General features: G+C 39.6%; 1 protein-coding gene across 1 annotated transcript in view; it reads right to left on the minus strand.

The window, feature by feature from the left end:
* The window catches only part of LOC104274618 (sodium/potassium-transporting ATPase subunit beta-1-interacting protein 3), a gene marked incomplete at its 3' end in the record, with an annotated part of 104,159 nt that extends 84,414 nt beyond the window's left edge, over positions 1–19,745 (minus strand). The window contains exons 1-2 of the mRNA XM_009870304.1: positions 19,740–19,745; positions 6,045–6,182 (exon numbers count right to left, since the gene is read on the minus strand). Of these exons, the coding sequence (XP_009868606.1) occupies positions 6,045–6,182; positions 19,740–19,745 (144 nt within the window). The remainder of the gene's footprint in view (positions 1–6,044; positions 6,183–19,739) is intronic.
* Positions 19,746–26,947: the final 7,202 nt, after the last annotated feature.

The following is a 26,947-nucleotide window of genomic DNA, read 5'->3' on the forward strand; positions in this document are numbered from 1 at the left end:
AGTACTTTCTGAACATTATGTGCATAAATTTATATGTACATACCTTCAACGTTTTGGTTTTTTTTTTTAAAAGTAACAATATGCCATTATGGAGCATCACAATAACAACTGCTTTGGTTGCTAGGGGAGGTGTAACTTTAAGATCTATGATGCAGACCTCTCTTTTTTGCTAGCAGAGAAACTGCCTGCAGTCCCGAGTTGTTGTCCTCTGTGCAAAGGGCCACGTCATGAGTGCTGGCAGATGTTTGCTGTCAATGGAAGACTGGTTCGGGTCTGAAACATGCAGTCCACACTGATCCTCAGGGTTAATTTCCCACCCAAGGCACCTCACCTAAGCTGTTTCATGCCCTGACCCACCACTGAACCTCTCCTGCCCCATGTCCTGCTGTGCCTGCTCACTCTTACCCCTCCAGTTCTTCAGCCAGCCACATTCCATCCTTCCCAGCTCAGCTGGTCTCATGCTCAGCATCACAACCCTCAACGTATCTGGCATGAAGAAGGAATTTTCCACACAGATTCAATTAATTAGAAGAGCTGATGTTTGTTTTATTTTATTGCGTATATGATGCACTACTTAAAAATGACCTGAACATTTTTGCCTAACAGATTCCTTCACCTGGAAGGACCTAGCACACTGGTGGTAATCTTTGCAGATTCCTCCCCATGATGCACTGTGTACTTTCTTGCTTTTGGTCTTTTTGTGCTAAGGATTATATACTATGTAGTGTGAGGATGCATTTGGAGTCTTGTAAGTTATGTGGAGAGAGTACTCCCTAAACTTTACAGGTGAAATGTTTATTAAACTGTTGTCCAACACAGAGGGTTCTTGATGCCAGCCTCTACGACAGTGATATTTATATACCTCTTTTGACTCCATAGGCCATATTGAAGCTGATGCAGAGATGCCTTTCACATACCAGTGAAATATAACCATTTCTAGAGTTAAATCGGTGATACTGGACAGCCACAATGTCACAGAAGGAAAGGGTTAAGGGAAAACATGAAGGATGTCGTCTTAAACTGAAAAGTCAGAGAGAAAAGGGAAATTTCCAAATTTGAATATTACAAGGTTGTGGGACAAGTTTTGCTTTAACGAATTACCTGTCTCAAGTGTATATTTAATTTGAAGTGCAGCACCTCCTCTGGCAGCATCTTGGCATTAGGGGAAATGAAAGCTGGCTCAGGGATACTTCAAGGAAAAGGCAGCAACTATTGAGTCATCAGATGGTACCCCTCTAATTCCTGGCTGTGCCTCAGAGGCATCAGTACTTAGAGTCCTACATAGTCATCTTTGTGAAAGATGGCTAGGAAAGTGGCATAAATCAACATGATGAAACAGTAAGAACTCAGGACTTACCAGGAAGGATATTCAAGAAGTAATTCTGGATGCCTAAATATTTCACACACCTTTTGAGTGTCTGTGTAGTGTTTGCTTGAATATCATGTAAAGTAACCTGCTTTTTTTAAAGAAACTGTTTTCTGGTTTTTCAAGTGTACACATTGCCTGTATATCATATTATAGAGGCAATAAATGAAGGCAAGCAAAGCAGAGATTTCCATCTTATATTCACCCTGTTTAAGCATTTTATTTTTATGTCTCAGTGTTCATTAATACATTTATGTTCAGCTTTGGGACAGGTTTGTGCAATGTTATCTACATGACTCATCGTTCAAAAGGCTTTTGAAGTCCCGTATCAGAAGTAGGAGGGGGAAAAAACTCCAACTTTAACAAGTATCCTGTCATCATCTTTAATCAATTTTAACAGCCTGAAAATCTTGCTGGTGATAGCAAATTCTACTAAGAAAGGAAAAGCATACACAAGGAAATGGATCACAGCAGAGCTCTGGAGCTGTGTGATGGATGTGTTACAGCATAGTTAGAACTGAAATCTAGCTGGTTTTATTTCTTTGTGAATGTTTAAGTTTCAAATGAGCTAATACGGGAAAATTAGGAATCAGCTCTGCACTTTTATGTCCCCCAGGGATGTTGCACTGATGTAACTCAGCCACAAAATATTCAGGCACTGAAAATATCACATTTGCTTAGTAACAGGACAAATTGTTCACAAAAATTGATCTAAATTACTAACTAATACAAAGACTATTATAAATAAATATCTGATTTAAAGTAATTAGGACACTTGGAGTTAATGCTGTTCTCTCTCTCTCTCTCTCTCTTTGTTTCCTAAACCCTGAGAACTCAAAATTTTACTTATGAGCAAGTGAAATTCCAGCTTAATTTCAGAATCACCATCCTCATAGCCCTGTATCTGAAGGACTGTAGATGGAGAACATGACCCACTACTTTTATCTACTTGGAATGACAACTGTATTCAACAGAGATGCTTTATGACTGAGCCATTGCATGACAGCTCCCAGGGGTGGAGCTTTTTTTTTCAGTAGGAAGCTCTCAGACAAAATTTTGTATCACTCAAACTATGAAGCAAAACTCATTTCTTCATTCAAACTTTTAGTCTACAATGGCTATGGTTATGCTACTGCCAAAGAAATGACTGCAGCTTATATACTCATTAAATGCTAGTGACAAACTAACCAGCCTGGGTTCAATGACATTGGAAGAGTTAGAAGCATCCCGCTGAGTTTGTGTTTATCTAGCTTCTATCACAGTCCTCACTGAGCTCCTTGGCTCTAGGTACCTGCACCAAAAGCCTGCTCAATTTTGCCAGCAGAACTAGTCTCATGTTTGACCACAGTATGGATGTGCTTCAGGTTATGGCCATGCATATAACCCATTTTATTAATTTTACTTTCCCTTTCCTGCCATATGTTAAATTTGGAGGGGAAAGGACACTACATATGCAGCACAGGGTGGCAAAGCGAAAGCTCTTGTGTAACTTCACTTTCAGGGAAACCTTCAGGCACAGACTTCATGCCACAGAAGATAGATTAAAGACATTCTCTTGAGGTCAAACAGAGGACTCTGGTGCTGGTCAGCCTAAGTCAAGGTCCCTACCACAGTATGAGAGAATATGATGGGGACAATTCATACCCACATGTGCCAGATCAATTTTGTGTAGACAGTTTACAGAAGTGAACTGTCTGACATGATTTCCCTTTACTTCATTTTTTTATATTACAATTGCATCATGTGTACTAGCAAAATGGATTTCCTGGAAAGTTGTAAGGAGAAGACAATGCATACTAAGCATAATTTTCTTGAAGTATTTGGTTACTTTTCCAGTTAAAACTGGATTTGGCTTAATCTAAATAAGAAGCTTCAGCAATCAGAGTACATAAAAGCATGACTCAATGTATTTCTTTTGCCGAAAGCACAGTACCAAATTCTCACTCTAACAGGAGACACCAACCACTAACATAGCCAGATGCTTACGAGTGGCTGAAGGTGTAGCTCTGGACTCCGAAGCCCATGGAGCTTCTCAATGAATTTGGAGCCCAGGTAGGAATCTCTCTCTACATCGTATTTAAGTAATACTGAAATTCATGACACTACTGTAGATTTGCATTAAACAGACTTTATATTTGAAGCCAGCAGTAAAAGTTTACTGCTGTAATAAGTGGACTGGTTTCAATGGGTTTCAGAAGCAGGGAGGCAGTCTTTGTCCTTCCTTGGGAGAGGTGCCTTTGGATTCCCTTTTGCCTTCCTGCAGAGAGCCTGGAGCTGGCACTGATAGGAGCCTTTGCTGTCTGTGCCAGTGGCTCCTCTAGGCCTTCTGAGGACAGCTGCTGAAGCCCTGCTGTGTTTGGGACAGCCCTAGGAAGTAAGGCTTCTGGGGGCCATGTGTTAGGTACTGGCTGGAAGATCCTCAGGCTGTACGTCAAGGAGCACTTTAAGCTGGTGTAACCCTTCACTGCTGCAGGGAAACTCCACGTGCTTTTCCCCTTCCTCTGGCTACTTTCTACCATTTTTCTTCTCCCACCTCTTCCCTTCTGCTGTAACAAGCAACAGAGGTCAGAGAACTGACCTACGCTTAACATCAGAAAAGAAAATGCTTGCTTTTCAGCATTGGTTTGATAGTTTATGAAGTGGCTGAACTGATGCTTGTGCTGTTGCAAATGAACTGCAGGTAGCAGCTAAGAAAAAGTGGAATGGTTTATGCTGTGTTGAGGTATTCATTGAATTCAGCCTGAGGGTGAAGCTAGACAAGAGGCTGAACTGACAAGTTTGTAGCTAGCAGCAAGGAAATCTTGCATCTCCTCCTCGCCCCTCCACCTTCATACTGCTGTTCATGACTGTGCAGTCCCAATCTCTGCCTTATCGTGGTCCCTGCATCCATTTGGGAACCTCACAGACTGGATTCAGCTCACCAATCTAGCAAAAAGATCTCTCCTTTTCGATAGGCTGGTTTTTTAACAGCTTAGGAGTGGAACTGGCTTATTGAAAGGTCTCGTTAACTGCTGCTACAGGGTTTGGAGAAGTATTCAGCCAGGAAGAAGAATAGCGGGACTAAGGAGGCATGCAAGCCACCCCATTCTGCTGATGTTGAGCTGTGAGGCTGGTTCCAGACAACTTGTGTACTTTCACTCTTCAGACTTCAGAATTGGCTCAGACTACTCCTCCTTTTTCACTGGGAACTTTACTTTAGTAAGGACAGAAGCTGCTATGAAGTCCTATCTTCCCAAGCAATGAGTATTTTCCCTTACTAATGCTTGAGCTCCTAAATATATGCTTAAAGTTAAATCAGAATGCAAGTTCAGTTAAACCTCAGAATAAAGTATCTTTTTAAGGTGTTTCTTTCTTTAATTACAAAGTTTTCTACCTTTACTTTAAACCAACTTTGGTTTAGCCTAAAATGTTCATTTACATTGAGAAAGATATAGAAACAGTCAACATCTGTTGTGCTTCATTTGAAAACCGAAGCAGAGTTTCCACCACTGAACAGCAGTGCTGAACTAGAGGGGCAAGAGATTGTGTTGTGTTGCACTTCAGATGCAGATTTCTCATGTAATTTTACAGATGCTTACCCCCACTTGCTTCCAATGTCTTATGTATAAAAGGGAGAAAACGAAGCAGAAATGTGAGTCATCAACATATGGATGTATACACACTGCTGCCCAGTTCTCCAATCACAGGTAAGATGTAAAAGTGCCACTATTTACATCAATTAATTTTCAATTACTTATAGTCTGCTTGTGCAAGTATAAAGAACCTTAGGTGCACTTTTTGTTCACTTCTTCTTTCAAGACACGACAAAAAATTACAGGATTCAGGGCCTGGCTCGAAAAGATGAAGCTTTTTAAGTATCTGTTTAATGAGTTTTCACCACTAGGCATTTATTTCACGCTTTTGTGAAAGTAACTTTAGACTCTTAAAGTCCCTTACTGACAATACAACAGAAATATTTCAGATACAGACAGTGCCAGGTAAAGACATAATATTAATCTATTCAGGAGAGACTGTGGGGGACGAAAAGGGGTATATTTTGTTGGCAGTTTTCTTCACAGCTTTAGAAGGTTTTTTTATTCCTGGCTATGTTAAGTACATGTGAAAAAAAATCTGTGAAGCTTCCTGTTACAAGCATCAGAGAGAATTTACAACAGTTTAGGGGCAAGGACATAAATACAGATCGTGGCAAAGTTAGATGCAAGATGGAGATTTTTTGGAAGCTATGGGTCACAGAACCAAAAGCATTTCTACAGCCCTTGCTTATCCCTGTTAAAGAGGAAGATGGAGCAAAATATAACTTGACCGTTACATTTTTTTTAAATGGCCATTGATTCTGCTTGTCTATTGAAAAGAGAATAGCAATTTCTTTTCTTCATTTATACATAATGTAATCGTAGATGCTCCCATGACCCATCCATGTATTTAATTCTGTGAAGAATCTTCTTAATGACTTATATCATGGTCATAATTGGCAGTACCTTCTCTAAGTTAGCCATTCTCTACAGCTTCTAAAATCTCAGGTATGCCACTCAGTAGCCCCAAATTTCCAAGAAGACATGTAGATCTCTAAAATTGCTACAGGAATACCATCTAGTGTTTTGAAACCAAGAAAATTCTGCTTTGCAATATGACATATTTTAAAAACAATTGCAAAAAAAAAATAATAAAAGAGACTTACCACAACTATGTATCGAGGCCTAAACTGGATAGTTCCAAACAACCCCAAAATGACAACTATTATTTGTAGGAAATTGCCAAGGATAGGAGCCCACTGGAAACCAAGGAAGTCAAAGATCTGTCTCTCTAATGCTGCCAGCTGTAAGAAAACACATAAACAGAACATCCATTTTTAATTATGTGCAAGACGGAACACTTGATATTCTGTTATTTACACCAGATTTCACCAGAGAAAAGTATGGCAAGATTCTGAAACTACTGTTCCTGAGTGCAGCTTTTGTCCAGCTGGTGTCTAGCTATTAGTCAACATATATATCTTCCAATAAAAAAGCATATGGAATAAATTTTAATTAAAGAAAATATTTGTAAAACACTTATGTAATATAAAAATACCTCTACAAAGCAAACACAGACAAGTTTTATTTTATTCTTGTATGTTGGAAACTCTAAGACTTGACAATATTTATTTAAATGCAAAATCTGTCTTAAATACAAGCTCACCTAGATTCAGCAAAGCTACATAAACCTTGCTATTGTTACTGAAATATCATCACGCTCCCTCTCATCCTCACATCTTTGTTTTCTTAGATTATCAAACTTGACTGTGTCCTAAAGAAGAGATTTTGGCAGAGGAGTCCCAGATGTGGCTATTGGGTACACTCATGGGAGTTCTTTAACGCAGGAATTAAGGAAAACTGCAAGAGCCTCCTCGCTACCTGAGACGTTATCAGGGAGTGAAACGCTGTAGAAAATGTTGGAAGACCTTAGAGCAAGCTGCTTCAAAAACAACAGCCAAACGAGCTCTCTGCACCCTGCCAAAAGCTGATGGATTACTTTGGGTAAGCAAAAGTCAGAAAGACATGGTGGTAGCCTAACGGCTCTCTTCCCACTGTCCTCATGGGATTTAGGGGAGGATTTAATTGGGTGTGGAAATGGAGGAAGCTAAGAAGCATCAACCTTCATCCTTGCATCAGCATGTGGTTATTAAGTAATTCAGCATTTCTGAATGTTAAGCAAAAAAACAAATGAAAAAAAAGCACAAAACTGAAATTTCTCTGCAAACACATTTGCTACTCATTTTTGACAATTCAGTCTATTGTTCTAAAGACATTAAAATCAACTTTCTCAGCAGAACACTTATGGAAGTTTAAACTTGGTTCAATATTTTTCCAGCTGTAGTAAGACATTTCTGAGCAGCTTAACAGAATCCTACTGAGAAACAACTGAGTTTCTGTGCTTGCTAGGATTTATTACTCATCTACTTGATTTTACTACCTTGTTACAAACCCTAAAATTTACTGAAATACGCACTTAAAATATTTATAACTGAAACAGATGGAGTAAGCATGTCCCTATGAATACTAACCACAGTATTATCATACATGGGTATTTCACATAAACCATTTCATTTTACACATAATGGCCAGTTTCAGTCCTCCCCTACAAGATGAGGCTAGGTGTCATTGAGAGCAGAACCCATCTTTTTCGTACAAAAATCATCCCTTATACCAGTCATGAAAGCCACATTCTCTGTACTGAGGTTAATAAATATGATAAATCTAAACAACTAAATGAACAAAGGTTAAATCATCAACTTGGTTCCAGTCAGTGAAGTTACATTGATTTTATCTGCTAAACATCTGGCCCAGTACATAAAAATGAAAAATTATCACACAATGGGCAATGTTAAAATGATAAAATCCTCCTGGACATGTAAGATGTTCCTTTTTTAAACAAAAAAAAAAATCTTACCCTTTTTGTGCTATAGGTAAGGGAGAATCTCAAAGGGAACACCACTCCATTGTGAGTGAAGCTGTTGGCTCCTGTGGCACTGGCTGTCTAGCTTGCTTTTGTTACATTCTGCCCTCTCTTAACTCATTGTCCATTTGGATCAATAATTTGATTTCTTCTCCAGTTATGGAAAGGAATTACAGAAGTTACTGACCAAATCCAGAAAAGTACTTATTTATGTGGAGTCAGATGGAATTTCAGTGTCTAATGGTGTGGTTGTCACCTTCCTGGAAGTATGGGCAAAGAAAGGCAACCAAGCTGGTGAAGGGTCTTGAGAACAAGTCTTACGAGGAGTGGCTTCAGGAACTAGGCTTGTTTAGCCTGGAGAAAAGGAGGCTGAGGGGCATTGCTACGTTGGACTCAATGATCTTAAAGGTCTTTTCCAACCTAAACAATTCTATGATTCTACGTGGGCATCCAAACTGGTACAAATTGGTACAGTGCCCTCAATTCATTCTTGTAATATCTTCACCTTGCAGTAGATTCACTTGAGTCACAATAATGGCCTAGCTGGGCCTTCACAAGGAACACTTCAGAATCACTTGCTTTTTCTACCATTCTCTAATGTGCTCCCTCAGGCAATCCAGGTGACCTCTATTTAGGAATACCCCTGCCTGTAGCTCCCCTAAACCACAGGATACATCACATAATACAAGGGTGCCCCAAATCTCATGTGTGAGATGCAGCAGGTTTCAAAAACTCTGACATAGGCAGAACTCACAGTTTATGGTATTAACAACAACGTACCAAGAGTCATGTCCTGTATGACATAGGAAGACATTTATGACATCCATGACTGGAGCCAAAAACTGTTTCGTTCCCATCAATGCAAGTGGAGACCTTCCAGGGTCAGCAAAGCACCAAAATAATTCACAGACCACCATTTTCAGAAATAACGCGTCTTCTTCCTGGAGATCTGACATTACCAACTGAGCAGAGGATGGAGTTGCCAAATCAGACTGGAATCTGCTTATCAGCCACCTCTGCCCTGACATTCACTGAAACTCTCACAATAGCATAGGTCTTCTACACCAATAAGGGTGACCTATAAAGCTCCTAGCACTGAAAGCAGCTGGCTTAGGATTGCTTCCAGTAAAATGTCCTTGGCTCTGAAACAAGGCAGCTGCGCACAACTACATCCCTACTTGCTCAAAATGGTCCTGAGCAGGGGAGAGCTGTCTGGGAAGACCGCTGGTACCACTGAGCACGATTAACATGACAGAGTACTCTTTAGAGCTCACTAGCACCCACAGTGCCATGCCACTGCCTAGCTTCTTCTCCAGGCACATATGAATTTGCTGGTGTAGATAGCATGAGGCTCAGCCAAAACAGGGGTTGAGGAAATTAATTTCACACGGATGGTTTGCTGCAAGAGATGGCTGCCCATACCGCTGTTTAGTATGTGTCCCTTGTTAAAGTGGTCCTTGGGAGCAATTTTCAGAACTGTGTAGATCAGCACCTTAAATATCTGAAAAATAGAGTACTGCAACATCAGTAAACACGGCCACTGCACTTTGCCAATAGACTCAACAGGCTTAGCACTCAGCTCATGCCTAAACTGCATCAGATATAAAGTTTGTCTTCATATGTACCTCCTTGATATCTGCCAAACAAACTCTGAGCATGTCTAGCAGGACTGGGTTCCCACAAAAGAGCACAGTAGCCACAAGTATCTTCCCAAAGATGATTGTATAAATGCATATATACACTGTAAATAACCATACATATATAAAAACTGATTAGTCTTTTTAGGGATTACTGTAGTAAAGGCACCCAGCACAAACACTGAGAAATAAGGTTTAATTTCCTCTCCTGCTGCCTACTGAGGTATCCATTCCTCTCCTCCTACCACCTATCCAATAAGATATCATGGGAGAAAGCTTCTCTTTGAAGCTGTGTCACCAGCCAAAACCCAAAAATTCATATTTGGTGAGTCAAAAAACATGAAACATGAGTCTATGGCCTAGTGCTTTGAGCACTTATGTAAGACTGGGAGAGTTGCTTTTACTTCTTGCCTGCAGGGCTCACTCTTTATTTTTATATACAGTGACAGCATGTAAACCACCAAAGGAGTGCTGAGAGCAGGACGCCAAACATACGGCACTATTCCTTCCTCACTAAAAAGTGCTTTCACCATCATGCTATGCAGCGAGGCTTTTCCTGTGCAGCTAAGCCTCATTTATTTTGCTCTTGTCGCCAACAGAGTAATTTGTCTCATCCCTAAAGCCCACAGAATACATTAGTGTGGGGGAAAAATCTAAAGAAAAGAAAGAAGTAGGAGGCATGTCTATCCTGCTCAAATTGCTATTCTCTTCCAAATTATAAAACCTTTTTGCAGACAGTGCAGATAGGAGTTTAAAACCCAATAATTCACAATAATGGCAGAGGAAACGTATTAAGTTCTGTTTTCTTTATACCATGAGCAATATGCATTGAATAGAGAAAATGTAAGTGCTGCTGTTATTATGTCTACTATCTCACCCAACAGAGTCCTCAAGCACAGGTGAAGGCCAGAGACTTTATAGCTCTGTGAAAATGAATAAAATCAGTTCCTAACCTAGTCTGTGATACAGGTAATTCACTGCATAGAAATCATCAGAATAAAGGGAAAGAAAGAAGTAGCTGTGCACAATTAGAGCCTATTTTTACACAAATGTGAAGAGCCAGTACTATCTGTGTTTGCAGAGATCCAAAATCTCAGTAGCCACAAGTGGCCACCAGATTAACCTATGCCACGTGGTACAGCTGGAAAGGAGCAGATACTGTGACAGATAGTTTCACTTGGATTTATATGCATGTTAGTACTTTGAAATGCTTCACCAAAACCATTTTGATGATAAAGAGGTTGTTTTTCTCAATAAGAAATTTTGCCAAGAGAGTTTCTGCTTTCATCACCATTTTCAGATTCTTCGTGAAACAGTCAAAAAACCTGAACCAAGAAGGCAAGACAGAGATTCCCAAAATTAGCTGACTCGACTTTTCCCATTGCTAGAAGACATATATAAACTTAGTAGGGCAGAGGAGCTCGAGGTTGGAGAAATAGAGTATGTTGGATGTGACTAAGATCATCTGGGGATTTACCATTATATCACTTTCCTAAGAAGCACATGCTGGGAGAGGCTGGCACCTCCATGACTTGTGGTAACTAAGACAACAGTGTCTGGGAGCATCTGTCATAAATTGTTTTTTGATACTGTTTTTTAACAATTAACATGAAAGTGGAATAAAAACCAAAACCCTTTTTTGCAAATTAAAGAGGAGGGTTTCAGTTTCGGCAAATTAAATATTGGGAGTCTAGTTTTAGAGAGAGTTGTGTCCATCTGCATGAAAGAATTTCATAAAAACTTATAAAAATCCATCAAAGTTGATAGCAAATAACATTTCGTTATCATAACAACACCTGGAAAAGGAGACGTCATGTTTCTTACAACTGCTGCCAAGGGGGTGCTTTGTTATTTAGTCACCATGAGCACTGACAATCTTGTAATGTAAAGTGTACAGCTTAGGAGACTAGGACTAGCAGTAAAACGCTCTAGTGGGACTCTATTAGATCACATAACGAAAATGTGCCACATTTGTCTTGTTCTTTTACCTCCTTGTTCCACTAAGTCTATCAAATGTTCTCCATGTCCCTCTTTCTGCAGTGTGCACAGAGAAGGTACCGAGATGCAAGACAGGGCTGCGTTGAAGTCACACAGACTCAAATTTCTCTTCTGGCCATGCCCATGCCCTTTTGTGTTACGAGCAGCAAAGAGTTCAGGTGAACTAATCTGTCTGAATTTCGACCTTCTCCACCTGGATCAACTAGATGTGCTGCACATTTGGAAAATCCTGAACAGAAGAAATAGGGCAGCTGTAACTTTAGTGCCCTATATGCTGCCGATGGTAAAGGATTAACACAGTAAAAGGTGGGGCAACAAACAGCAGTGCTGCACAGGATCTACAGAAATCACCAACATGTTCCTAGTAAACAGACAGATCAAAAAACATATTTGAGAGCAGCCTTCAACAAACGGCCCCTATAGAGTAAATCCCTCCTTTAAATGCTCAGGTCCTAGGATACTTCAAAATACGCACCAGAAGCTGTCTGGGTGATGAGACACCACAGCAGAGTTACAAAGTCAACTTTTCAAAATAAGTGTAAAAACTCAATTTTCTCTTCTGTCACAAACCTCGAGGATAACAGTTTTATATTTTAATGGAAAAGCTTTTATAAATGATGTGAGATGAGTAAATAGATCTACATCCGTAACAGAAGGAGTTAGTGGATCAAGAAAAAGAGGTTTCATACTTAACAGATCATTTTAGACAAGAAAAAAACCCTTAAAATTAGCTTGATACAAATAAAACCCATAAAATTGCTTAATATAAGAATAAAGGGTTAATGACATATAGAAATATCTGCAAATTTGATACCCTATAAATCATTGAGTTTAGAAAGTGAGAAAGTATAATTTACTCTGCATTTGATATTAAAAAGCTGCTTCAGTTTGTCACGTAAGACAATCCCTAGAAATACTTCTCTGGTTACTACAAGAAAAGTATCCATTCTATATGAAAAAATGGTAAATCCAAAAATTACAGTCCAGAGCATTCATACTCTAAGTTCAAGTCGAGAATTATCTTAAACATTTGAATTATGCATGTAAGACTCAAGTGTCAGCTGATGCTGCTAATAATTATTACAGGAGAAGTGCCAGGGCACAGCTCATCATCCATACTAAGTACTGCTCCTAAGGATAAAGACATTTTCTCTAGAACTTCCTGCTTCATCTTATGGACATAAATTTAACCTGTGACTTCAAGAAGAGTTTCCTGGACATGAGGAATCTCTGAGGACTGTTGCTGCTTTTACCATTATCACTAGTTTCCAGCACGCCGCAGACAGTTCAGCCCAGTTTGGTAAGATGCAATGTTAAAAAATGAACTGGTTCCCCAGCCTCCTCCAGGAAACTCCACCTGTAGCTTCAAGTGCCCTCTGTTCTGAAGCCTTAGGACACCATTGCTGAGCTCAGCAGGGTACTCACCTTTCCCTCACACTCTGTCCTTCCATCCCATCCCATCCCATCCCATCCCATCCCATCCCATCCCATCCCATCCCATCCTCTCTCCATCCTTTCCTTTCCTTTCCTTTCCTTTCCTTTCCTTTCCTTTCCTTTCCTTTCCTTTCCTTTCCTTTCCTTTCCTTTCCTTTCCTTTCCTTTCCTTTCCTTTCCTTTCCTTTCCTTTCCTTTCCTTTCCTTTCCTTTCCTTTCCTTTCCTTTCCTTTCCTTTCCTTTCCTTTCCTTTCCTTTCCTTTCCTTTCCTTTCCTTTCCTTTCCTTTCCTTTCCCGCCTCCCTCCCTCCTTCCCTTCTTCCTTCCTTCCTTCTTTTTTGCCCAGACCACTGTTCACTGCTAAAAAGCTACACACCAGTACAAGGAAGAGGGCAAGGCTGAAGCAGGAGAGGAGCAGTGGGAGCTGCACACACCACTTTGAGGCTTGGGCACTGGGCTGGCATAGAGATGATCTTGGATCAAGGCCATTTTTAGTACAAGCCGCATTTGACTTAAACCCTGTCTTCACATTCCAGTGCTCTTAGGCATGTATTTCCTTTTTCTTGACAGATGTTCCACTGAGAAAACATTTTTGTAAAACCTTGGGGCAAATGCACCATGTTCACATCATACTTTTACATTATTTTGGAGAATACGTACTTTCTAATTTAAGGGGGAAAAAAAACATCAAAAATCTGCTAGTCTGGATAAAAATCCAGCATTGGAGAGTAAAAGACTGACTTACCAAACCCTAAAATTCAGAATTTCTAACAGAAAACTAACAGGTGAAGCAAGAGTTTATTAAAAAAATAAATAAAATAAAATTAGTTGCTTCAAAGATTGACTAATAAAGCATAGAACACTTTTTATACGAATTTTATGCTCTTGCTGAAATTTCAGAATTTTACTGACAAGCTTGACTTCAGTAAGACAGAACTGTAAGATTTAACATGAGAGAAATATCAGGTTTGTAGCAAAGGGGAGAACATTTAAATCTGAAGTGGGAGGGTGTTGTCAGATGATTGCTCTTGGCTGAAGAACGCTATTTAGGAAGTTCCTGTCCCTCAGCTAAAGGTTACAGCCTCCTTCCCTGTGACTTAGCAGCTTTCAACAGAGGCTTCATAATCAAAGATGAGTGTAGTCTGTGTCACAATGAGATGTTAAAATTTGGCTTAAATCACTTCTTTATACCTTCAGTGACAGGTAAAGCACTCATCTGATCACAGAGGAGATTCCTATTAGATTTTTAATGATCTGAATTCACTTGTCTAGGTGAAATACTAGCTTTTGGGTGATTTTAAGACAGTAATCCCTTATAACAGCTCACTAAATACATTTATAAGATTATGTGGCATGAAGGTTATTGAATTTCAAGGAAGGTTCTGAGTAAGTCATTAACGTTTATAGTAAGTTCAGTTTCTAGAAGGAAAAAAAAAACCTGCTAGCATTCTGACAGGTAATTGTCAAAGAAGAAAAAAAACCCAGTTATCTAATATCAAAAGTGCCTTTGTAGTTTTGGGCAGATAGACACATAATTGGCTGTCACTTGGGTAGCTGTAAGACGGGATAAAATATAATGCAAAAGAAATATATATGCTGAAAGAGCTCAATAAAAGAGTAGTAGCCAAGGTTAGTGAAGGCCAAAGCACAGAAATAAAGAAAAGGAAGGCAGGTATGAAAAAAAATGGCTTTCTTTATAAGAGAGTCTGTTGCCTTTCAACAGCGAATGTTACTCTTATTCAACTATTCAATTCACATGGAAAATATTTAGAACAAGGTAATGGTCTTTCCACCATTCTTGTAAGCACTTTAGTGAATGATTTCACTGGAGGGTTGATGGTAGTGATACCACATAATATTGCAGAAGACATCATATTTTAGCAAAATAACTCAAGAGTATTTTTTCTGAGAAAAAAAAAACAAAAAGAAAAAGTCACTCATCAATACTTTACCAGCAGTTCTTCAATAACTGCTTAAGAAAAATGACAGGTAAGTAGTGAGCAGTACATATTCAATTACTTTGAAAGCCAATACACTGTATTAATGAATCAGAACCAGACACCACTAAATGGCTGGCAAAAAAAGTTGATCTCATCTGAGAATTTGGTTCATAGCATAACAAGAGCTAGCAAATGCCAGATCTTAGAAATCTATAAATGTAATTATAAGACGTTGAAAGGGATCTCTTCCCTGGCTTGTTTCCCCACATCTTAAGAAATATACATATGTTTCTTAACATTACTATTTAACGTTGTCAGATAGACTCAAAACAAAGATAATTCTTACAGGAAAAAATGTTTTCCTAATTATGTGTACTACAAAAGCCTTACAGCTACACCAGTGATGCGCAGGAGGATTTTGAGTGATGGATTTAATATGGAGGTGTCATGTACTTTCACCAAAGTGAGCCCAAGCCTCCAGTTTTGGCTTAGACAAGACTCCCATGGAAGTCAGAAGGAGCTGTGACTGCATCAAGGCTGCAGGACCTGGCTCTGAAAGGGGTAAATTATTTAAGAATCTCATTAGCATGGAAGGGAGTCTGTTAATATTTATTCTGCTGGGTTGCCTGACTACAGCGATATAAAAGGTGGCATCAGATAGTCCCAGCACGCTGCAGGTGCCAGTGTGATATACCCGAGGCTGACTGCTACATCTGTACCAAACAGACACTATAAAAATGCAGTTACAGTCTATGGCTAGCCATGATAGGGAAGAAGCCAACTACTGTAATAAAACCCCGTAGCGCCAACTTGTTACAGCACAGTGATTTAAGATTGAATTTCAACCCTCCAATGAAGCTGTAACTGATCCCAAAACACTAAAGTCAAGCCCCTTGGCTGGCTGACCTATACAATCCTGCAAACAGCTGGAATGAACATGCTTATAAGGGCATTTAAGACTCCCTTGGTTATTTCATTTAAATGCCAGCACACACACAGCAAAAGACAGCATAAGAGATGGTTAGAGGTTAAAGATATTTAACGAATTCTATCTTCTTATACATGTCAAAGTAAAGAAAAAGCAAATTAAAATTTGTCTTCTTTGTAATTACATCAAGGTACATATGCAGCAGCTTTCCAAATGAAAGCTTTTATTTGCCACACCATTATATCCCTTTGTATCTTGAAACCCTAAATTCTCATAACTGTAACGGTTTTTTCTTTTATTTGTACACTTGAACACATCCAGTAAATGTACATTTACAGGCTTCCTCAATCACTGCTTAAGAAATGGTGGAGTAAAGCACTTACTCACTAAATAACGATAGCAAGAAAGGAACATGTTTACTACTATGAATTCCCAGGGCATAGTAGATAAGACAAGGAAGTAACTGGTGATACCAGCACTTGAAAACAGTGATGCCTAGATTCTCATGATTCTGGAACTGAGACAAATAAAGGAGAAAAAAAGGAGAAAAATGATAGAAAAAGAAGAAGCTAGTGACACTCTGCAGGATCTGTACCAAACCCAGTCCTAGCAAGAACAGACAGACTGTGAGCCTGTGAAGGGAGAGAGGCTGAGTACCCAGACTGCAAGGCATGAGATTAATTGAAATCTTTGTAAACAGATCCCAGGTGAAATCCCCAGGTAAACAGATAAAACAGTGTTTGGACCCTCTGGCAGATGAATGGTGTGCTCATTCTGGCCAAAGAACAACCCTCTCTTCTCAGGAAATACATCAAGGACTTTTTAATACCCTATAAAGTCCTGGGTTTTAATGTAGGCTCCAAAAGAAGACTGAAATTAAAACAGATGCAGCTCTCCTCCTATGACTAAGGAAGACACGTGTTCAGAGTTCACAATGAGCTGGACAAGTTGGACAGTTCATTGGTCTGAGTTTAACCTGGTCAAATTGTTTGATAAGAGATTTGGCATAAAACATCAAATCACAAACTGACTCATGCCAGGTCTTGTAAAACAAAGTTTTCCATAGGCTGGTGTATCTTCTGTTAGTGTTTAGTCGGTAGTTCCAAAGAGGCAGGGTAACTTATAACACCCTCTCTTCAGGCAAAAAAAAGTATTAAGCCAAGGCAGCAAAGTAATAAAAATGCTATGCTGCCTCTTACCCCTAATTTGAGCCACAGCATAGAGACTATTTCCACAGCAGGGACGAGTTCAGATGTCTGCCTGAATAACTTCTCCTTTTGTTCCCTAGAAAACTTCTCTCTAGTCCCTCTCTCAACACCCAGCTATGCAAAAATAGAACAATAAGGGAGTGGATCTGCTTAGATTCACCAGATGCACAAGGGAAACACAGTTTAGCACCAGCTCTGAAGCCTGATGACTTATCTAAATCTACTGCAGCTCATTCATTTGCTACCAAACACCAAGTTCAAGTGCACTAGAAACAGCCATGGATCCTTTGACTTCCTCATTGCAGTTTGACAAGAAAACTCTCTGATACTGCATTATTTCATGTTGCAACATAGAACAGACAAAAGTCCTTCTCTGCTTACAGTATAAAAACAATATCCATCTACTTCATGAGTTATTTGGTCAAGAACAAGGGTGGTGGTGAAGACAGAGTATGCACTCACTACTTCCACATGGTGAAAAAGCTTTTCCTTTTATTTCTTTGATGAGAGGTAGATATTTAGTGAGTATCAAATTGACCTGATCTCTTCCATCATCTTCTTTACTGCTGTCTTTTTTTTCCTCACTTCAGAGCTCTGTCTCATCCCTGCAAGCAGCCCAGCTCACCCCTCTGCTGCAAATTAAGTTACAAGCAAGTTAATTTACACTGTTGTTAGGAAGATAAACTGAAGTAACTGAACCAACTGAACCTAAGGCAGCAACACGGAAAGCAGATGTCCGAGCCTATTGTTGAAAAATGATAAATACAAAGCTGCTCTTTGATCATTCTTCTGTATAATAAAGAATATCTAATGCTTCCAGCAGTTCTGCCTGCTGTATGCTGAAATTTTTCAAACTCTCAAAACATAATGCAGGATGTGGACTGGCAAATGACATATCTCATATATGTGATGTATCCGATATGGCTTGCACCTCCTAATTCCTACAGGTCCAGGTAACTGGCTGGATGTGAGCCACCAATGGTTCTATGTGGAATGCCATTTGGACTAAGTATTTTATTTTTTTTTTTTCTTTTAAGTACCATACTTTAGTATCAAATATCTGATCCTGTAGCCTGAACACATGTACAGCATCCCATGAGCACCTCTTGCCAGCTGCTATCAACAAAAAGTAGGGCAACTGATTTCTTTTTTTTCTAACCTCTCCCACTAAGAGAAAGAGAAAGACAGACCTGAATAGTAGCATGACAAATTATTTTGACCTTATGTTACCTAAAGTAATTAATCAACAAAGTTTACTGTAAGAATAACTTCCGATAGGGGGCTATATTTTACAAAGCTTTCTATGTTGTCTCTCAAAGCTTTTCCTGCTTCTGTGAAGAGGAGAGTGAGTACTAAATTCAACGGAAAATGAATTATAGGTTTACTAAAGAACTGGGAAGAGTTAATGCCCAAACTAGTGTTAGCAGTTGATACGTCAATCCTACTTTGCTACTTAAGAAGTAAGAATGCTAAAGAGTACTTAAAGTGAATTTAAAGTGTAAAGTGTACTCAGTGTGAGATTTCAGCACATTCATAGGACGGGGAAATAGCTTAATCATGTATGAACAGACCCCAATGTCCTTAAATAGGGAGTGGCATATGCATAGAATACAGACAGGTAGGCTAAAAGGGATCATTTAGTCATACAAGAACACTCTGATTAAAAATAATGAGAGGTCTGAAGTTATTCTCAAACACAGAAGAACATAACTATAGGTAGAGGTGGGAGACAAAATAGCAATACTTTCTTTAAATCCTGGTCTTTTACGTGTATTACAAGATCTGGCCATTCTCTTGTAGAAACCCCCAAATTCCCATTGATTTCTGTGATTTTGTAGCATCCTCACACTGAATCGAGAAAGTATATACACAACTGCATGTGTGGTTTACTAGAAAGTTGTCAGGAGAAGCATGGAACGCTATGCACATTATGCAGAACAAGGTCCTAAACGTGGAAGTTCCCTGCCATAAGGGTGGTATCTCTTGCTGAGTGCAGGGCTTTTGGCAAAGCCACTGATTGGTGACTCTTCCTGTAAAATGCTGCAAGATTGATTGTGAAAGGCTACAGGGCACTAAGTGAAGTTATCTGGGTCACCTAAGGCAGTTCCCTGATACTGAAAACAACTCCACTGTATTAGTACTTTAAGAATTGTTTAGGCTGTATCCCAACTGGCCTGATCCCACCACCCTTTCTGAAACATCATTCTAAAATGTCATCTTTCAAACAGCAGTATACCTCACCTGCTTCAGCCTGGTTTCATCTTTCCTGAACAAGCGTGGCCAGAATTCTCCCACATGTGCTGACGAACTCTCATTTTTTCCTTTTCCAGTGGAAATACCTATTTTTGATTTGTATCAAAACCAACTCAACTTTTGCTTGGCACTAATTGGCAATCCATAGTTCATAAGAGAGAGACAGATGGATTATGATCTGAATGAAACTAAGCATTTAGAGGTAAGGATGATACCCTTCAGGGCCATTTTGAAACTTAAAGGTATAAATAAAGAAGTGCAAAAGTTCTTCCTATGTGATATATTTGGAACTCTTTCATAAAATAAGTGTTCACATTATTTAATCTAAAAATTTCCAGTGTGATTTTAACAGACCTTAATTCATCTCTTAGAGACTTCCATTCGTCTTCTTATATCCAATCCTCCAACTTCTGCTTCTTCTCCCTTGAATGACCTCTCACTGAAAAACAACACTGATTTAGCAGCTGGCCTGCAGTGTTTCGAAAAAGTTTATCTAGCCTTGTCCCTGTAAACCACAGATGCAGCAATTATCTCCCTTTACCTTCATGGTTCCTGCTGCTCTCCACTAGTCCCATTGCCAGTATTTCAGTATTCACTACAAAAAGAAGATAGCTAGCAATATTCAGTGGAGCTACCCATTTATCTCAGTAGTGTTCTCTCTATTTATTCCATCAGTCAAACCTTTTCCAGGAGCTCTTTTGTCCATTTCGAAGCTCAGCCAGCAAACAAACATACCCAAACTTGTCACTCGTCTCTCAAAAATCTCGGAACAGAAGAAACAAGTTGAGGAAAGCAGGGAGACTAACCAGAATGTCATGAAATACACCAATGCTATTCAAAGGCTAGAGATAATTTTCCTTAACTATTTAGAGATGATCAGCAAGACTACACAGGCAAACAGTAAGAGAGAGACTGGTCTGAAGTCATGTAATGTAATAGATTCCCATGGTACAAGATTTCTCCTTTGGATTTCAGGGTACTGATCTCAAAGGTTTCCAAATTCCCCAAACATCAGTCAGTGATGCATCAGAAGGAGATGTTTGTGTTAACGCTAGGTATGTAAAGTTCTTATACAACTAATGTAAGAATGAAACAGCCTTAATTAGTTGTAAAATATCACACTTTTGAGCTGCTTTTTCTGAGCTGGAGCACAATAATGGATCCTCCAGACTGTTTGAATTGCACAAGCCATTTATGGATAACAAAAACACGAGAGCTTAGTGTGCTGTGTAAGAGAGACCTCACAATCTGTTTCAGACATAATCCTTCCTGTAACAGATGCTGTGCAAGTATCTCCCAGCTATCATCTGAAACTGTACAAACTGCCCCACAGGAAAGACAAAGAGAATGGATGGTTTTAGAGAAGACCAATGTTAAAGTTCTAGTAGTGTAAAAATGCTTCACAGAACAGCTGATGTAGGAAGGGACCTCTGGAGGTCATCTAGTTCAAGCCTTCTGCTCTAGCAGGGCCACCTAGGGCAGTTTCCTCAGGACCATGTCTAGATGACTTCTGAATATCTCCAAGGATAGTGACTCCAGAACCTCTCTGGGCAACTTGTGCCGGTGCTTGGTCACCCTCACAGCGTAAGCGTTTCCTTTTTCAGTGCCTTTCAGTATATGATTTCTAGTGAATTCAGGAGATGCACTATGACAGTCTCTGCAGAAAAGGGGTGACTTTGTGCAAATAAAAGAAACTCCAAGGCATGTTCCTGTCTTCAAAATACGCTTTTGTTATTGTTGTTGCAGACCTGATAGGATCAGATTTACAAACTTGAGCAAGTTATCTTTCGATAAGAAAGGCAAAAGAAGACAGTATTGAGTAAGAAGCTACAACAAATTTAGAGCAAAGGCCCTGGCAAAACTGAGGGCAGTCATGCCACCATCAGAACCTGAAACCCTCATTCTCAGCAGTAATTCCAATGAAGTTATTGACGTTGTTCAGGAATATATGAGCTGCAGGACAACATGAATGGTAAGAGTAAAACTGCCAACATTCACCCTCAGCTCTGCGAGATAAAGGAAGATCTGTGTTACCAAAACATCACAGCACTAGGCAATTTCCTCTACAAAATCATGATATTAACCTAAGCAAAATGAATGTCAGATGAATCAGAATCTAATTAGAGATATTTGCAATGAAGAAAAATGTAAGAACAAACCATCAACTGATCACTGAATTAAACATCAGGATTGACAAGTAAATGTACCTCAAGCAGCTGTAGAGGAAGACTGTATTGCTGTATCCATGGTTGAAAAAAATGGCACTTGGGAAAAGCAGCTGATGCCAGTGATCTCTAGCGTTTAGCAGACCAGAACTATTGGGACTACAGGTCACATTGAGACTTTCAGATATTATCTAGAGATATTTATTATGCAACTATTGAAGTTCTTATTAATGACAGCACATGCAGTTGAAACACTGCGGTGACGGTTATCTCCTCTATGAACAGAGCATTAAGCACGCCTTAGAACATTCATTTTGCCTAGTTTTCTGCAAAAGACACAAAATGCCTGCACATAGTTTGCAGTGCTATAAAGTATTCTCACCTGACCCACAAGTGTAAGGTTAGAGAGAATATCCCTACCAAATTGGATTTTACTAAATTATACGTTCTTCAAGACTTTCAAGAAGTTGTACTATTTATATGATGGCAGGGTTTTTTTGTTATTGTGGCACAATAATCTGTTTCACAGTAGAAGCAGGGTTGCAGTCTTGAAATTTCAGTATTATGACTTATTTCTTAATTCAGAAAAGAAAAGGAAATTAATCATGAGATTTCAAACTCTTATTTGAGCATAAATACTATCAACAGTGAGAAAATATGATGAGCAAAGTTATGACTATCAAATAGGTATGTTTTATCTTTTATATGATATTTATCTGAAGGTCTTGCTGCTGTGAAAGTCATTCTTAAAAGTTATTGAAAAGAAGTTTTGAAAAGACTGAGCACATACGTATGTTACTTGCTTTCCTTTCTTACCCATATTTTATGTACCAAAAATAGCTGGATTAGTACAAAATGTGAAGCGAAGCCTTTAAATCAGGGAAAAATCCCTGCTGCAGACCTTCTGCCTCATTTAATTTTCCTGTGCAAGGAAACACCGTGGAGAGAAAATATAATGCTAGGTATCCTTCTGAATACCAGTAACCACATTAGGTGGTAACATGCTTATACATCCAGTGGGTTTCAGTCACTGCAGGCTTATTTATTCCGGCTTCATCTCCCTGGTGAGAGACACCTGTTTTCAGCAGGGCTAAGTAATCAGTCTGTGACAGGGAGTTTTCAGACCCCAGGGAAGGTGGGCTGTAATCTCTGTTCTTATCACCGCCAGAATAGGCATAAAGACAAGGCAAGCCTGCCTTATCTGATGCCATGGTAAGAAACGATAAACCTTCATTATCTTGCAGGAGCTCCCGAAAATCCACTATCTCTTTAATCCAGTGGTTCGGCTGAGGGGAGTAATATGGAGAAAGCTGATACAGTGAAAACTTGCTGTATTTCTCCATGCAAGGCATGCCCCCCCATATCTCTGTTGCCTCATGTCCTTTGTAACTTTGGAGTTGGAGAGGTTGCAAACATATTTACTCCTGCTTTCACTTGAGCTGTCGAGTCTCTTGTTTCATCTTGCCATGACACCTTCTTTGCACACTCATGCGTTTCTGCCGGGACACACTGCCCGCTAAATCCATGGATCATCTTTTTACTTCGTTAGGACCAACATATCTCCTCTGTGCCTCCAACACACTCTTCTGTAAACTCTTAATGATCGTTGCATTTTTGTGTCACCTGGGATATATCCCACCATCTGGTGTACTCGGTATTTCTAACGGATTCCTAGAGTCTGAGGTAAAAAATATACCTTAAGCTGTTAGTGGCTTTATGTTTGATGACAAGTTTGGATTCCAAAAACACAAAGAAAATACATTATATAAGTTATGTTTTGCTATTTATTGCCCCACAAGGTGACAAACATTACATATTCAGAAATATGCCACAACATGGATATTTTCACCATTAAATTTATACCTTGCAGACCTTTTATTCCTGGCCTTAATTAAGGGTTGATGTCTATCTGTTCTGCTCTAGGGCTACCTTGGAGACAAACAGCAATGATGAATTTTAAGGACTTGCCTCTATATTCACTGAAGAACCAAAGCAAATCATAGGATCAAAAAAAGATTCAGTTCATATTGGTTTTTGTACCCTTTCTACCCTGCCACCTCTTCGTCTGTTATACAGAAGAAACATGGGGAACATGTTTCATGCTCAGGAGTCAGCTATATAGTGTGCTAGGAAGGAATCAAGTATTTCTCACTGTAAATCTTTGGTAAAATTAGTTAAACAATAAAACACAATATATTAACACCGTCTCTTCATAAAATCTCTGACTGTCAAAATCCCCCCCAAAAGTCCCTGTATGTTTCTTGCACTCTCTCATTAAAAATCTGAGCACTTTTAGAAATAGGAAAGTGGCTTACCTAAGTATTTGCTCTGATCCTGTATGGCCATTCTTATGTTCTTGATTGTTCCTGAATTCCTTGGAGTAACTTACTGCAACCTATTACTACTTCCAAGGCTATTGCAACTAACTGAGAAGAATACAATATCAACTTTTATCTGTCTTATGACTACTTACAAAACAGAGAGAGGCTGCCATGGCTACCTTAATTCTCTACTGTAAACTCATATTTCCTTCATTATAATGTATTCTTCTACAAAAGTCAAAAAAATTATGTTCCAACTGAAATACCACTTACATTCAGAAGAAGACCGGGAAGCACGCAAAATATTTATCCAGAAAACAGGTAATGTCCCCTACAGTAAGAGGGTAAGGACAAAATCCAAATTCACTTTCTCAAATGTATTTCAGCTTTCTCATGGACTACTTGCTCTGGTACCTGACTTCTAGACCCACTCTGAAAAATATCACACACATGAGTGGCCCCAGCAGGCTTTATATTTTCACGAACTTCCATATACTCTTACACTCAGCTTCCATCTTTCCCCTTTCACTGGGACACAATAAATATATATAGCCTCTTTTTCATGCTGCGAAAACACAACTCTGAGGAGCTGCAATACAGCTTTCCCCTTTTATTTCAAGCTAACCTCAGGCTCTTGGAAGAGAAGAAAACTGCACACAGCAAGAACAGCTATGCCTCTGCACCACAGGCACACCACAGAGAGCCCAGAGGAGCCTGCTGGGCTTCTTTCTCTTTTCTATATGACAGTATGGATGTACCCTGTGTTTTAATTCAATGGGAACTTGCAGGGCCTTTTACTTGGATTCCTGTTTTTAAACTCCAAGAGTCAAACATAATATAGATGTGTGGTAGGTGGACCCTGGGTGGATGCCAGGCGCTCACAAAAGCGTCACTATCACTCCCCTCCTCAGCTGGACAAGTGAAAGAAAATATAACAAAGTGTTTGAAGGTTGAGATAAGGACAGAGTGATCACTCAGCAATTGCTGTCATGGGCAAAACAGACTCAGACTGGGGAACTGCCTTAATTTATTACCAATCAAATCAGAGTAGGATAATGAGAAATAAAACCAAATCTTAAAACCACCTTCCCCCTACTCCTCCCTTCTTCCCAGACTTAACTTCACTCCCATTTTTCTCCACCTCCTCCCGCACAGTGACACAGGGGGACACAGAATGAAAGTTGTGGTCAGTTCATCACATGTTTCCACTCCTTCTTCCTGCTCAGGGAAAGGATTCCTTACTCTCTTCCCCTGCTCCAGTGAGGGATCCTCTCTCCATGGGTTCACAGATCCTGCTAGGAGCCGGCTCCAGCCTGGGCTTCCCACAGGACCACAGACTCCTTCGGACACATTCACCTGCTCCAGCGCGTGGTCATCCAGGAGCTGCAGGTGGATATCTGCTCCACCATTAACCTTCATGGGTTGCAGGGGGACACCTGCCTCCCCACAGCCTTCACCACAGGCTGCAGGAGAATCTCTGCTCCAGAGCCTGAAGCATCTCCTCGCTGTCCTTCATCACTGACCTTGGTGCCTGCAGAGCTGCTGCTCTCACATATTCTCACTCTTCTCTCCAGATGCTGTTGCATTTTTTTCCCCCCTCTTCTTATATATGGTATCAAAGAGCCACCACCACCCCTGAGGGCTTGGCCTTGGCCACTGGCATGTCCATCTTGGAACAGCTGGCATTGGCTATATTGGACACAGGGGAAGCTTCTAGACACTTCTCACAGAAGTCAGCGCTGTAGCCCCCTGATAACAAAATTTTGCTGGGCAAACCGATAAAACATAATACAGATTAATATAATTATTAGCAATATTGCCTGTTACCTGTTCAACCAGGTAAAAGATCCATTTTCTTTCTGTTTTTCTCTAGAGTCAAAGCAAATTCATTTCTTAAACTGAAGAATCAGTAGGAACAAAAGACAGGGATAATGCACAAGATATGTATGTCCTCAGGTGTTGCTTTAATCTCATCTCCATTTTGATTCTCTAATGATCCAACTTACAGTATACTTTCTCTAAACATAAATTCAAGATCCTGCATCTGAATTCAGAGTATATACCCTGAAATGCCTAGTGGTTTAAAAAATGTGCTTGTTCTGATAAGCTTTTTATGTTACCCACATAAAAGAATTCAGTTCAGAGCTCTAAAAATTTCTCCAAGCTTAACTGTAAATTAAAGCTGTCATTTTGTACTGAAAGACTAGAGATGCTATATGGCTTCAGGAACACACAGGGAACCATCACTTTTTTGTCTTATTTTTCTCTTCATATCCCATGTTTCTGTCTTATTTTAAGCATTTCTCTGGGAATAGAGATCTTCCAGTTTGTTTTTAGTGAGTTCTTATCCCTGTTACACATACACTGGATTATACCACAGGGCCAAGGCTTCAATCAAAAGTCAGAGAAAAATGCTGCTTCTGTCGACTGGGAATACTAAATCATGAGTGTGATTTTTTTCTACTGTTTGCAAAGTTTATGTAGCTAGATTATGTTGTTGTATTACACTCTCAGTCACTTTCAGTATTCATTTCATTTTCTCTCTGGCATTAGAAGTTATCATTTTGCATTCTCCATCCAAAGTTTGTAAGAAGTCTCACAGAGAATAGAAGCCAGTGAAATAGGAATATATCATTTATCAGAAAACGTTTCACTGAAGTTATTCCATCATATCTTTAGAAGAGTTGGAAGCAGAATACAGTTCTTTGATTTCTGCTTCTGAGTGTTCCTTTACAATATATCCTGAAGTATTCAAAATTTCTTTTTTTTTAAGATTAAGGAATAGTTTTATGCTTAAAACAAAGGAGATACAACAGGATCCTGTACTTCTCCCCATAAAGCTGTGTACAGTCTGTTTGAGAAGGCTGGCATCAGACATGAAGGCAAGTCGTGCATGTCCATGCAAATATCTAGATGTGCAGTGACCTGGTTCATAACATATACGTATATACACACATTTACATAAGTTATTCAGTGTCCCTAACTCTTTGGATACATTAGCAATTGTATAGAACTCATTCTGAATGTCTGGCCCAGTCACACATACAGTCCATCCAGATTCAAAATTGCTCCCTGAACAATGGAAACTCTGCATGAGTATGAGTAAAAAAAATCATAATCACAGAATCACAGAATTGTTGAGGCTGGAAAAGGCCTCTGAGATCATCAAGTCCAGCCTATGACCCAACACCACCATATCGGCCAGACCATGGCACCAAGTGCCACATCCAGCCTCTCCTTAAACACCTCCCGGGACGGGGACT

Source organism: Apaloderma vittatum, unplaced genomic scaffold (assembly GCF_000703405.1).
Source record: "Apaloderma vittatum isolate BGI_N311 unplaced genomic scaffold, ASM70340v1 scaffold9935, whole genome shotgun sequence".
Classification (NCBI taxonomy): domain Eukaryota; kingdom Metazoa; phylum Chordata; class Aves; order Trogoniformes; family Trogonidae; genus Apaloderma; species Apaloderma vittatum.